A 13,225-nucleotide genomic window follows, 5' to 3' on the forward strand; every position below is an offset into this window, starting at 1 on the left:
CAGGGGCCCCCAGGCACAGCCCCATCGCATTACAGGCAGTGGATTGCACCCACCGCACTGCCACATTGCCGCTGGCTCCAGTGTTACGGCCCAGCGGGGATGTCCAAATGCGGCTGGCTGGTTCCTGGCCGCATAGGCGGCCGACTGGCGGTGCAATCAATGTTGTAATGAGGGCCTTAGTCTTAATTGTCATGTATTTAGCATGAAATGATCTTATGTGTTGAAGTCTCACCTATAGTACCACCAATGTTGTAATATACCCAGATTATGCTTGATCATCTTTGTTTTCTATGTGATTTCTCATTATGGAATTGTAAATGTGACAGTTTTGAAAATTCAATAATGAGACGGTGATTAAAAAAGATGAACCGTTGAGTAAACCACTGAAAAACTATTTGCTTTTCTATATCTGCATTCATGACTGCATGGAAAGAAAAAAAACAATGACTTCAGGGTGTTATGCATAGTATAAGATGAAGTCACTCTGTGTGGATCCTTCCTCAACCTCGTCTAGGGTCACCTGGCCCCTGTGATTGTTTATGTCAGCAAAATAATTTAGGGATGCAAACTGGAGCCTGGGTAAGGATCTTGATCTATTAGAATACAATTTTCTAATGGATACTTCTACCTACAGATTCCTCAACTTTTGACTTTCCCATAGGTGCCAGACTGAATCCCAGAATAAGTTTCTAGCAATTGCTCCTGCAAGCTGGAAGATGGTACAACTGTACTCTACGGCAGCCACATCCCACCTCTGGAAGTGATGACACAGAGCCATACATAGGCGTGCTCCTATTTGCCAACATCAGTTCCTTTTTTCTACACTCATTGACGTGGAACCGAAGCTCCTCTACTGAACTTTGTCTGTTCACAGACTTCCAAAAAGGTTTTTTCAGTGACATTGTGATAGAGATACCTCACCTGAAGACTACAGGCTTCAAACTGTGCCTTACGTGTAAGAAATAGGTGTTGGGTAGAGATGCACATGACATCTGTCTTTAGTGCCTCACGTCTAAATATGATTCAGAATCGTGCAACTGATGGTCTCCGATTCACCCAAAGGCTCTCAAGGTATGGGAGGAAAAGTTGCATTTTGCTGAGCACAAAAAACTGACTCACTGCTTGTAGTGGGGCCAGATGTCACTCCAAGTCTCATTTCTGGTTTCAGTCCACGTCTCCTTCCTTGAATAGGTTTAAGATTAAGTCAAAGGATAAATCTCAGTGCAAACCCAGAAAGTCCAAACAGGTGTCCCTCCATTTTACTCTGAACCAGGGAAAAATGTCTTCTGGATTGTTCTGTATCCCCTGGAAAGCCTTTGGGCTCCTTTGAGCTGCCGGAACCCCCAGTCCATCTTCTACTGGTGGGTTCTGCCCCAGTGCATGATGATCGTGTTTGGTCTCTGCCCTTCCACTCACCTTCAATCCTTTGCCGGAGGCTACAACAGTTTTGGCTGGGCTGGCCATGGCTCCAGATGGACCAGCTTGCAGTCCAACATAGACAACAATCTTGCATCCTAAGCAGAATTCAGGTAGATCTCGGCCCTTATCTCATTGTTTGGGCACAACCAGCGGTATTTGAAGACTGTTCAGCAATGCCTCTTCACAGATATCTTTGATGCCATGAGGCCTTATTCGATTCCAATTCAGATTCCGTACAAGACTGCAGAATTGTCCTTTGTAACCTGGATGAGGTGGAGCAAGGAGGTGATTTGTTGCCCCTTCACTACACTGATGATGGATTGTATTTAGACTTTTCAAATGCTAGTGGTGTTGACACTTTGCCAGAGACTGACTCCATCGCTGGGCACCCGTACTGAGCAAAGCACCTACTTTGCTTTTGTAGTCTGTAGGAATCAGGGATGTTGTAGCTGCAATTGCCTAAAGTGGAAAGTAAGACTAATAGTCTTACTGAAACTTTGACGTTAAATTTCAGAGCCTTTGCTTTCTCACAGTGAGGCTCTAAAAGTACACTGACTGGGGCACAGTTAAAGCATTGTCCTGCACAACCTAACTCAACATCAATACTCATCATTTTCTTTCCTCTGCCACCACTGACAAGCCACTAGGTTTCCTCCTACTAGTGTCCCCTTTTGCCAGTGTTTGGGGCAGAGGCACAGAATACACTTTTATTTTACCTGCTCAACAGGTGATCAATTGCCTCAGACGAATAGGATTCTGCATGTTTGTCATGGTTACACTCTTCCTTTTCTATCAGCACTGCCCCTGTCCACCCGGAACTCCCTCCCCTTCCGTTTGTTTTCAATCAGACCTTGGCAGAACATGCCTCCATCCTTGCCAGAAGGTCAGTCATTTCTGGAAAAAGGTGCAATAGAGAGAGTCCCTGGCAAGGAGAGGGGCAGTGGGCAGTAGGGCCATTACTACTTGTGCCCAAAAAGGGCAGTGAGCTCAGTCAAGTTGTGGGCCTTCGTTTCTTGAACATCTCCCTTCAGGAGAACACATTCAGGATGCTGATTCTGGCCCAAGTCCTCTGCACCCCTTGTCCTGGGAATTGGATGGTGTCCTTGGAACTATGGTACACATACTTTCTCATGTAGCCATCCTGCAGTCCCACAGGTGATTCCTCCACTATGTGGTAGGGAAGAAACGCTTTTAATTCACTGTCCTATCCTTCAGCCTTTCCTTAGCCCCCAGGGTTCTTAGGAAGCTGGTGGTGGTGCTTGCAGCCTTTTATTTGCAAGTCTGAAATGCATATTTTTCCTTACCTCAGTGTCTGTCAATGTGAAGGTGAACCTGTCACAGTCATGGACCACCTGCGCAAGACAAATCTTGCTTCAGCTTTCTGTATGATTTGTCTTCAACAAGCCTAAATTCACCTTCTGCCAGTGCAGAGAAATCCCTTTATAGGGATGGCTCTGGACGCCTTCATGTTCAAAGCCTTCTGCAACAAGTTGGGAACATTCAGGAATTAATCCTCCTGTTTCTAATGGATACTTTTAACTCTAGATTCCTCACCTTTAGCATATTCCCCCAGGTGCCATACTGGATCCAGAAGGTTTCACAGCAGTGCTACTGCATGGCTTTTTGATGGCCTCATTCCAGCCCTGGAAGTTGCCTTCTAAGTGTTACTAATGTTCCAAGTTATATTTTGCACGCTGTCACAGTTCTCAGCAGGTTAACACTCCACATTGAGGGTGCAGAATGCCTGGTTGTTAACGGATGTCAACACGTGTAGTGTGCTGGCGTATACAACCCTGTGTCATCACTTCCAGAGCTGGGATGATGCTGCCAAATAGTCTGATGGCCCCACATAGAGGTGCTGAAGCAATAGCTGGAAAAAGTTTGTGAATCAACTCTAGCACCTGGTGTGGGGGGGATGTTTGAAAAGGCGAGTAATCTGCGATGTGTTAGAGTATCTACCAGAACAAGCATTACTTCAGGTAAGTAGTTTGTTCATTTTTTTCCAAGCAAATGGAGATATGCTTGTTTTGGCAGGTGTACAAAAACTGAAGAAAACAGGAGAAACATGCAAAGTAACTCCATTCCATCCACTGGTGCATCTTTTATAGCAACTACCACAAAAATGCCTTCTTTCTCCTCGCTTCATTGACAGAAGAGAGATTTGGGGGCTCAAACAGGATACCAGTGCCAAATCATTAGAGCTCTCAAAAATTGCATCTGCTATTCCACATTAAAGCGCCACAGCAAATTCACACTCACTTGTATGTTCAAGATCACTGTTAAGTCATTCATTGATACATCTATCCATCCACCCATTAACTTTGTGGGCTGAGGGGTGGCTACTGGGTCTTGGGGGCTAGTTCATACATTGTCTAAGCCCCATTTGTTCTTTCTGCAATGGGGGGGGGGGACCTCAGTGCCCAATATCCAGTGAAAGTTTAAGGAGACAGGCACACAGGATTAGCTATTACTGATCCCTGTCTCCTCTTTGAAACTGTTACACAGGTCTTCACCACTCTTAGGGTGAGAGGGACCAGTCACTGGCCGACATATTTATTGGTACTCCAAAAGAACAGTTTCATGTTGTGTCATCACTAAAGCTTGAAATTAACTAGTCAGCACACTGGCTAGGCTCCACCACTCCGACAGTGGTTTTAGAAAGGCTCCACAAAATAGAATGGCTCTGCCACACCCCTACCCTCACACACCTCCAGCCCCAAGGGTGCTCTCCTGAATCATCATAGTGTCAGAATTACATCACTCTGAGTCCTAGGGAGTGCCAGTTTCTATAGATGCTGACGTCTAGGCAGGAATTCTACAAGTGAATGGATGAACCATTTGAGTCAGGCTCTGACACTTCAATATTTCCTCATTTTCCACTTACCGAAGAAAACAATTAGGATGATGACAGGGGGATACTTTACTCCCTAATGAACATATTGAATCATACATGATAATAGATGTGCAGGACACAAGTGGGCTACATTAATTACCAGACCCTGAATTTCAGTCTACTGATACACCACTACTGTCAGCAGAAAAGCTGTAGAAAAAGTAAGGGTCCGACTTCGGTCTTGGCGGAGGGGTAATCTAAATGAGGCCCCAATATTTAATTTCATACAGAGCAATCAGTGATGCCTTTTTGGCAAGCAAGTGGCAGATGCTATTTCGCCATACGATAAGGCTTTAGCAGATCATGTTACAGATGCCTAACACTAGTAAACTTTGGGGTAACCATATCTGAATCCTGTTAAGTGAAGGCTTGCACTAGCTTAAACACCTTCTGTGTTGACACATGCAATTTGCTGAAAGTTTAATTTTACAGGTGTAGGATTGTAATGGCAAACCGTGAGCAGCATTTCCACTTGATGGAGAATCTTAATGATTGAATTTGTTGGGGGAAAACCAATTTGCTTCTGGCAGTATAATGTTAAAGTATTCTAATGGATTAGCCTGCTTCCAAAATACACTGACGCTTAGTTGAAGGCTACTTAGTTGGCAACAGATAAACTTCCGGAACTTTACAGCATTTCTAGAGTTAATGCAAGATGGTATTGCTGCTTTCAAGCAGGCAGTTTTAGATATCGTGTATGCCCTGACAAGATAAGTGGCCTCTTCTGTAGTTCTTAGTAGACAAGCCTGGATGCCTACTAATGAATTTTCTGGTCACAGGCATACACAATTAATGGACTTGCAAATTGATGGATAAAGAATACTTGACTGATTGCAGACTCCTTTGTTGAATGATTTAAGAAGTGCTATGGACGTCCTGGGAGCTGTCTTTGTCTTTACCAGCCTAAAGGTTCCATCAATGTTACAGGTGCTTTAGAAGTTACAGCCACTAACTTGCCCATCAGCAGTGATCTACTCTGCAACCTCAATTGCTGTAGTAGCCTTTTTGTGTCTTTCGAGGAAGGAGTGGTGGAAAATGTGACACTGCCACATCATCTTCATCCTTTACTACTAAAAGACATCCTTTCTGAGCCTTTACAGCACAGACTCATACGTTTCCCGTCTGGGGATGGGTTACATCTTTCTTGCAAAGATGAACAGAAAGTGGGTTTTACAGATTTTACGACAGGATTGTTTTCTACTTTAATTGGCAGGAGCCTAATTTCATTCCTTTCCAACCTTTCACCCTTCCCCACACCAACATTGTAATGGAAGATATATCTTTGCTTCTGAAGAAAAGAAAGGTTCTATAGAGATTGTTCTTAGTTTGTCATGGGATCAGGGATTTCATTTTTTAATATTACAACAAGTGGAAGCTTGCTCCCAAATCTAGATCCCCAGAGAGTGAAAAGGGAAGGATTCAAAATGTCAGTTTGCAGGAGTTTTTCTATTTCTTTCAGGAACAAGCTAGACTAATATCACTTGATTTCCAGGATACATATTTTTGTGGTACTATCACCAAACCTCTCAGGAAATATGAGGTTTACTGTATTGTTTCTGGCAGGTCAAAGTACTCCCCTTCAGGTTAAGTTCATTACCAAGGGTGTTCACAAATGTGATGGTGGTGGTTGTTGCTCACTCTCATTTGGTCCACTTTCTGTTTCATATTTGGTTGATCAGCTGGAAAGAGCCCTTAGTGTAAATATAGTGCTTCTTATTCTGTTTCAGTGCATCCCGTTTATAGGAACGATTCTGGATAAAAACTCAGCTGCAAAGCATTCCCTCCTCAGAGTAGGTTCAGCCACAGAAGTAAGGTGGTTTCACACTTTTTTGCGTCTTCTCACCAGACCGCCCAGTCAGTGTTGTGTCATTTATGGCTAATGGCATCCTACCCTTTTCTGATACATTTGGCATTTCCACAGACATGTCCTCTCCAAGGTGTCTGAGGAGACAGTGAAACCAGCGTTATGGCACTTTGAGGAATGTCATAGCGATTCCCTCTCATTTACTTCAGTCTTTGCAATGGTGGACCAGTCAGTTAAGTACAGTGATGGAGCTTTCAGTCAGACCTTCTAACTATCAGATAATGATTGTGACAGAAACATCTCTCAAGTTTTGGAATACCTACCTAGACAGCTTGTCAGTAAATGGTCAGTGGGCCAAATTGTAGTCTATGATTACCACCATGGCTTACAGTTGAAGGCTGTCAAGCTAGCTTCATGGTTTTAAAATGTTTATTGTGTAAAATTTAAACACACGGCATCAGGAACGTGCATAACAGCATGACTCTTGAAACAGTTAAAACACTGCACTTAACCAGTCTCACAAGCTGTGCATTTGATATATGCAACAACACAATTGAGAGCATGCTAATTAATGACAAACTTCCATAAGGCAGACAGACCTCTGGCCAAACCTATCAGCAAATTTTAAGTACAAGAAAGAGAGGTAAAAATGTCAAATGTTTGTTTTACTTAACACATCTTCAAAATAAAAGAATGTTGAGTTCCCAAAATCTGTCCAAATACCACATTTTCGTTTGAAAGGAATACAGTCTACAGTTGGCACACAATGCAAGACAAAATATTGGAAGTAGAAAGTTAATAGTCTTATGTAGACACAAGGTTGATCCTTAAACTCACCAAATAAATACTTATGCCATAATTTACTATAAAACATCCATCTCCAGTCTGTTGGGAGAAAGTGTCAACATCAGTCAGTCGCTGTTTATAGAGTATAGAGTTGTGCTGTTTTTCAGTGAGCTATGTTGAAACAAAGATGTTTTTGTGCAAACTGGTATCCAAAAAAGCTGTTTTGTGCAATCTAACATACGCACAGTGACCGATCCATGATATGAATGCAGGAAAGCCCCAAAAATATTATTTTGTAGCACATTCTCAGTGTCAGCTTAGAGTGCTCCTGTATGGAGGCACCTTAGACGCATACACGCACAACAAGGCTTGGCAAATCCCATTAGTCTAGCTTTGTTATTTGTTATATTTTACCATGACATTTATAAAACGTGTTTGTGGGGCTGCCAGACCCTCCCCAGTATTGCATAGTACCCCCCAAGCAACTAAAGGAATTACTTTGTGCGTGCGTCCTTTTGAAAGCGAAGATGCTATCACTCAGTAGCTGAAGTGGACTTGCCCATTGTCCCATGCTGTATGCTCCAGTATGGAGGATGTGAGTGCCACGATAACAGACCAGTGGCTGAAAAGTGCTCTCTGAAAGACCCTATAAGTAAGATAATTAAGAATATTTTATGTTTTAGTAAGATCAAAAGATGTTGGCCAATGCCAGACCGAAAAATATAATTTGTACTATTATGTCGCTGTCTGAAATTGAACAGTTCAAAGGGGCAATACAAAATAACGTTCAGAATGTGGTTTCCATTCACAAACAGGGTAAATTACACTTACGCAGCCAAGCTACCCAGTAAGCACAATGATTTTAAGTTAGTAAGGATTTTCAAAGTTGTGTTAAATGATACACCATAAACCATTTTAACAAGTTAGAGACTTTTTCAAGAGGTTGGTGTAATGCCTTATGAAGAGGAGGAGTTGAGGTCCCATTATATATTCAGCGTACAGCCCCCATAACCCCAAATAATATATTTCAGATACTCCCTATACAAAGAAACAAGTACCTTAAATCTGTTATTAGTGTTCTCTCCAACACAAGGAGTAGGAAGGAGCACAGAACACCTTCTACTGAGCAGTGTCGTTGCTTTAGCTTTTTTGTTTGCAGAACACAGTAATTAGAAAAATAACTTAACATCAGAATATAGAAAGAATTTATTTGAAGTTTCTGGTTCGCCACAACTGAAATGCATCCAGTGACCTAAGCTGCATTTAATGTTGTCAACCATATTATGTTTGTGGTTGAAAAGAATAGCCATTTTTATGAGTCTATGTGGCGAGCATTTGCGTTCTTACATTGGTATCAGGTTCAAGGACTTCTACTCCTCCTGTACCATTTGCCATTCACCACGTTCATATGGATCAAATTTAAGTAGCGTAGACTTGCTTGTAATGTGTAAAAGTAATTTGTGTTTTTGTTCTATTCCTATGGACAGCACATGTTTACTCTACTGAAGCTACCTCCATAATCTACCCCTACTGGGAACTTTGGGCACGTTTTTCATCCTTCACAGGAATCTAAGGCGTCAGCGAGGTGGATGGATCTTTTGACCCAGAGAGAAAGATATGTGGTAAACCATCAACATATATTTCATCCACACCCCAAACAATTTAGGCACCATGGCCATTGTGGCCACGGAAGGACAATTCCAATCAGGAATAAAGTTAGAAGATTATTTCAAACACAAGCTCAACGTCATGTAGACAAAGCGCAAAACCAAATTAGAAAGACACATAATCACCAGGTGTTGCCTAAGGCGACAAAATACATTCAAGCGAATTAACATTAATAAAACTAAGCATTCAAGTAAAATAATACATAACATCAGCAAAATTATCTGAGCTACAGAAATAAGGCAATGCTCAGATTTAACAATGATTTATCAATTCAATTTAGCAGAGTTAATAATCTTTGGCTGGGCACAAGTCAACCCTACATTTCCTGGTCTACTTCTGTAAGTTCTTGTAAATTCACAAAAGCCATTAATTCAAAGACTTAAACCATGGGTGCACGTCTGTGACTTTCTTTAAGAATTGGATCCCTAATTACGTCTGGCGTTAACAGAGACATTTGAGTGATCACTTTCTTCTCTTCCACAAGGAGCACATTGACACACAAAGTAGTTTTGTTCAGTGCCAGGAACTACTGTGGCAATCAGTGGTGTAACAAAACTGGATGGGACCCACTGCAAAGAACAGGGAGGGGTAACCACTCCTGACTCACTCAGGGCTGGTGCTGTGCTTCAGGGTCTTTGTTACACTACTATTGGCAACGTGTGCTTTTTGAGACCAAAATATTTTTTTCTTTTTGCCAGTGTTTGTTACAAAGGTGAGGGCCTGGCAGCTTTGTGTTACAAAAGTCATGCCAAAACAAGAAATGCATTAACGAAACCAAAAGACACACAAAGAAATGTCAGATTGGTTGGCTTAACCAGTTCTCGTTTATTTTCATGTTTCCTATAATCTTCTTGAAAATAGTTATACTGATTTTCCATTAGGAATATTTTTTGAAAATACTAGCATGGATCAACAAATTTTACTCAATGACTCTTCAAAGAAATAGCACCTAGAGTTTCATAGTAGTGAAATGTTTTTTTTTCCTTCTTGCATTTTTTTCTGAACATTTTATTTTGAAAGCAAGAATCACCCTCTTGCTTACAAGCTTCTGCAAACATGTGCATCTAATCAGAGACCATTCTGAGAGCATTATACTTAGCTTCATATTGTTAAACTTTTCAAATGTGCGTACCTTTTTTTTTTTTTTTTTAACTGGAACCCAATGTCAGTAGTGCAGTGTGACCTTAAAACATTTATTTATATTGTTTACCCTAATAATGAAGGCTTTTCATTAATGAACCATAAATATAAGTTGGAACAGCATTAACCTATGGACACACACATTACCTCAACTGCAAATAGTTCCCTTCTCTTTAAACTGTCAGACAAAGGGTTGGTGTTGCAGGGGGTTGGGCCTGTTTTGTCCCAGGGACAAAACAAACATGAAACTTTGTTGCCCTTGACCCCAAACAGTATGTCCCGGGCGTCGGGCGATAGGATTCCGCATCCCTGCTTGTTCAAGCTGGTGGAAACAGATTAACTGCAGAGTCCTACGGAGCAGTGACACTACAAAAACTGCATCAGGAGGACCTTTGGTAGGATCAAACTTAACAGCCTCATCCGCTAAACTAACACAAAGCGCCACTAAACACTACTTTAAACAGACCAATTTTTGCTTACCACATTGTGTCAGTAGAGCTCCACGCCTAGTCATTAAAAATCCCAGAAACTTGGAAATGGCGCCAATGTCTGAAAGTGAGAGTAAAATCCTGTTACTAAAGCTGACCTCTGTTCAGCACTACCATACGTAGGCACCAAACTCTAGCAAACACAGGACCACCCCTAGATGGTATTCTTAATTTCCTCATGCTGTTGACTTTGTTTTTACATCACTCTGTATTTTCCTTGCCCGATTGCCAAGCTGTGCATAATTACCAGAACTTTAAAAAGACAGGATAATTATTAGTGTATTTGGCGGTCGGTTGCTAAGCGACAAAAGGATGGAAAAGCAATGTTGCTGTTAAGAAGGAAAAGGTCACGTTATTCTCTGTTTTGGGAAGACTTTTAGATGATTTCTAATAACGTCGCATTGGTGTACACGCTTTTTTCTCCAAACTTACCATCTTCGGAGTTGTCTGTCGTACACATTAAATTAACAGGGCCCGGGAGCTCAAAGTGTAGAATGGTTTATAAAATCCCCAGCGCCCCTCGCGTGCTCGGTGCAGGCTGCAGTTCCACAGGGCAATCAAGCTACAGCCAATCACCTGCTTCTCATTTGCATTTGTTGATGAGAGCTCATTGGTAGCAGAGGCATGCTGCTTTCTGCACCACTGACCGAGGCTATCTGCCAAGAATGCAAAGTGGTTCGAACCGTTGTCCTTGCTTTCCCCTCACTTATCTGTTTCTGCTTTTTGTAAAGACCCCTTGCAACAGTTTGAAAGGTACAACACTGACAAAATACATTAAAGATGGTACAATAATGACAAGCGTACCTCTTTAGTTGATGCATTAACCTAAGTTTTACCCTATACAGATGTTTAAAAAATCATTTTCGCTTTTCTGTTATTCCACTCATTTTATACGTATTTCAACAATATCTGAAGCAAACACTCGGTTATCCTTATCGAGTGACTTGGGTTTCTTTATTACACCACACTAGCAAATGACCTGCCTCAAAGCCCGAATCGACAGTAGATGCAGTCATAAGTGGACAGTCAAATTGGGGCACAGTGCCCACGTCCCCGTGGCCATGGGGAGGAGGGTTAACACTTTGGAAGCTCCGTGTTTTGAGTTATTTTCCTCACAGCTGTGATATTGTGGTGGAACTACTTGGGGTGTAGCTGGTGATGTTCTTCTGGGGGTGAAAGTGAGGTGCAGTGCATACAGAGGACGCTGCAGGATACAAGCTGGCGCTGGCTCTGTTTTTCAGCCCAGTAGACAGTTGGTAGTAGAGTTGATATTTCATGCAGCCTGTCCGTATGTGATTCTGGAAAAGCCATGCCCAAAGCCTCGGCATAGTCACGTTTGAATTTCGTGACGGAGCACACAACTATGTGTAGGGATCTTTCGGCAATGTATTGTAGGGTCTATCTGAAGAGTCATGGGCAGTAGTAGTAGAGTTCATTTTGGCATTTACGCTGAATTCACTGTTACCTAGTATTTCCAGAGTACAATGCCGAAGGAGATTTGATGGTTGTGAAAGGCTGCATGGTTCCAGAATATCATGCTGAAGCGGAGAGTAGCACATTTCTGGAGTCTCTCAATCAGGATATGAACACCAGAAGCAGAATTGCTTTTGTCTACACCCAAACGTCATGCCTGCCACCCCTCAGGGTGATAGTTGAGAGGTCATCGACTTTAGAGCAGTTGGGTCACAATAATCTGTTCTGTCCTAATAGATGCCTTCAGTCTTGCTACCCATCACTGCACATCATTGTCACAGATTTCCACGAGAAGGAGGAAGTAGGGAGTTTAAAGCTTTTGTATATCTGAATTAAAAAGAAATTCTGAAAGATCGTTTGTGTGGGCCGTTTTTCCCAGGCCGTATTTAATAAAGTATGCTCTTTACCTTCTTCCTTGCTAGAGATCTGTTTCAACTTGCACCTTGAAGCGAGCTCGTGTGATTTATCTGGACAGTCGAATCTCGCTTTGTATTGTTTGCTGCTTTTTCTCTTTGACTTACGTTTGGCTTCAGCCCGAGCCAGGAGGCAGATTCAGAGATTACAAAAACTTAATTTTCCCCAATGTCAATTTCTTAATCCTGTTTTAAAATCAGAGTGCTGGTTTAGTTTTTCACCCTCTGTGGAAAAAAGGCTTGCTAACGAAAAACAAGCAATCTTCCTGGTGCACCGCATGCTTGATTAGTGTTGTTTGTCAAAAGGATACATCTAGTCTTGATTGGTTTAACTATCCTACTGGAATGGGAGGAAAAAATCAATCGGATCCTCTGTGGCAAATATTAAGTCAATACTGTGTAATGTTGTTCAGTCTCTAGAACCTTTGCTTACCTTTGAATAAATTGTTATTTCTTCTCATTTTTTGTGATCTGGTAAATTAAGGCACTGTGTCCAGATATTGACCTCCCAGTTCCTTCAAATAAATGACATTAATGTTGACGTCTTTAAGCCAAGGGCTTATTAAACATATTATATGAATGTAATTAGGAGATTTATATAGTATTTGGAAGAAGTCTGTCTCCTGAGGGATTATTGAAGGTAAGTGGTGATGATTCACTTGTCTCATGCTTCAATCATATTTACTGTTATAAGCATGCAAGACCGAGTGGCCACAACCATACGAACCCTCAAATGCGCACCTCAAATTCTCCACAGTCAGCACTCACGCTGAAGCTTTATACTTCACACAATGGCTACCGATAAGTGTGTTTTCTCTTGTAAATAAATTCAGTGATAGCAGTTGACTGCTGTCATTCGCATATGGCACTTGCATTGCTTAACAAAGGATCCTGAAGGGGTCAGGCTATTTAAATAAACTCAAATACATGTTAAAGAAGTCAGCATAACAGTATATAACCTTATTCAAGAAAAGTTAACCCATTGTTGGTGATTTAGGCAAAGTAATTAGCTTTGTAATGCACTATCTTATCCCCTACATTTTGTTTTCCCTAGCCCTTTGGAGTTAACCAGCCTGGGCCATACATCATGTACACAACTGTGGATGCGAATGGATATATGAAAAATGCTTCCGGTAGGAGG

At 41.8% G+C, this 13,225-nt stretch overlaps 1 protein-coding gene across 1 annotated transcript in view; it reads left to right on the forward strand.

The window, feature by feature from the left end:
• The window catches only part of ITFG1 (integrin alpha FG-GAP repeat containing 1), a 936,956-nt gene that overhangs the window by 757,398 nt on the left and 166,333 nt on the right, over nt 1–13,225 (forward strand). The window contains exon 14 of the mRNA XM_069216605.1: nt 13,139–13,217. Within this exon, the coding sequence (XP_069072706.1) occupies nt 13,139–13,217 (79 nt within the window). The remainder of the gene's footprint in view (nt 1–13,138; nt 13,218–13,225) is intronic.

This window comes from Pleurodeles waltl, chromosome 12, assembly GCF_031143425.1.
Source record: "Pleurodeles waltl isolate 20211129_DDA chromosome 12, aPleWal1.hap1.20221129, whole genome shotgun sequence".
Taxonomy (NCBI): domain Eukaryota; kingdom Metazoa; phylum Chordata; class Amphibia; order Caudata; family Salamandridae; genus Pleurodeles; species Pleurodeles waltl.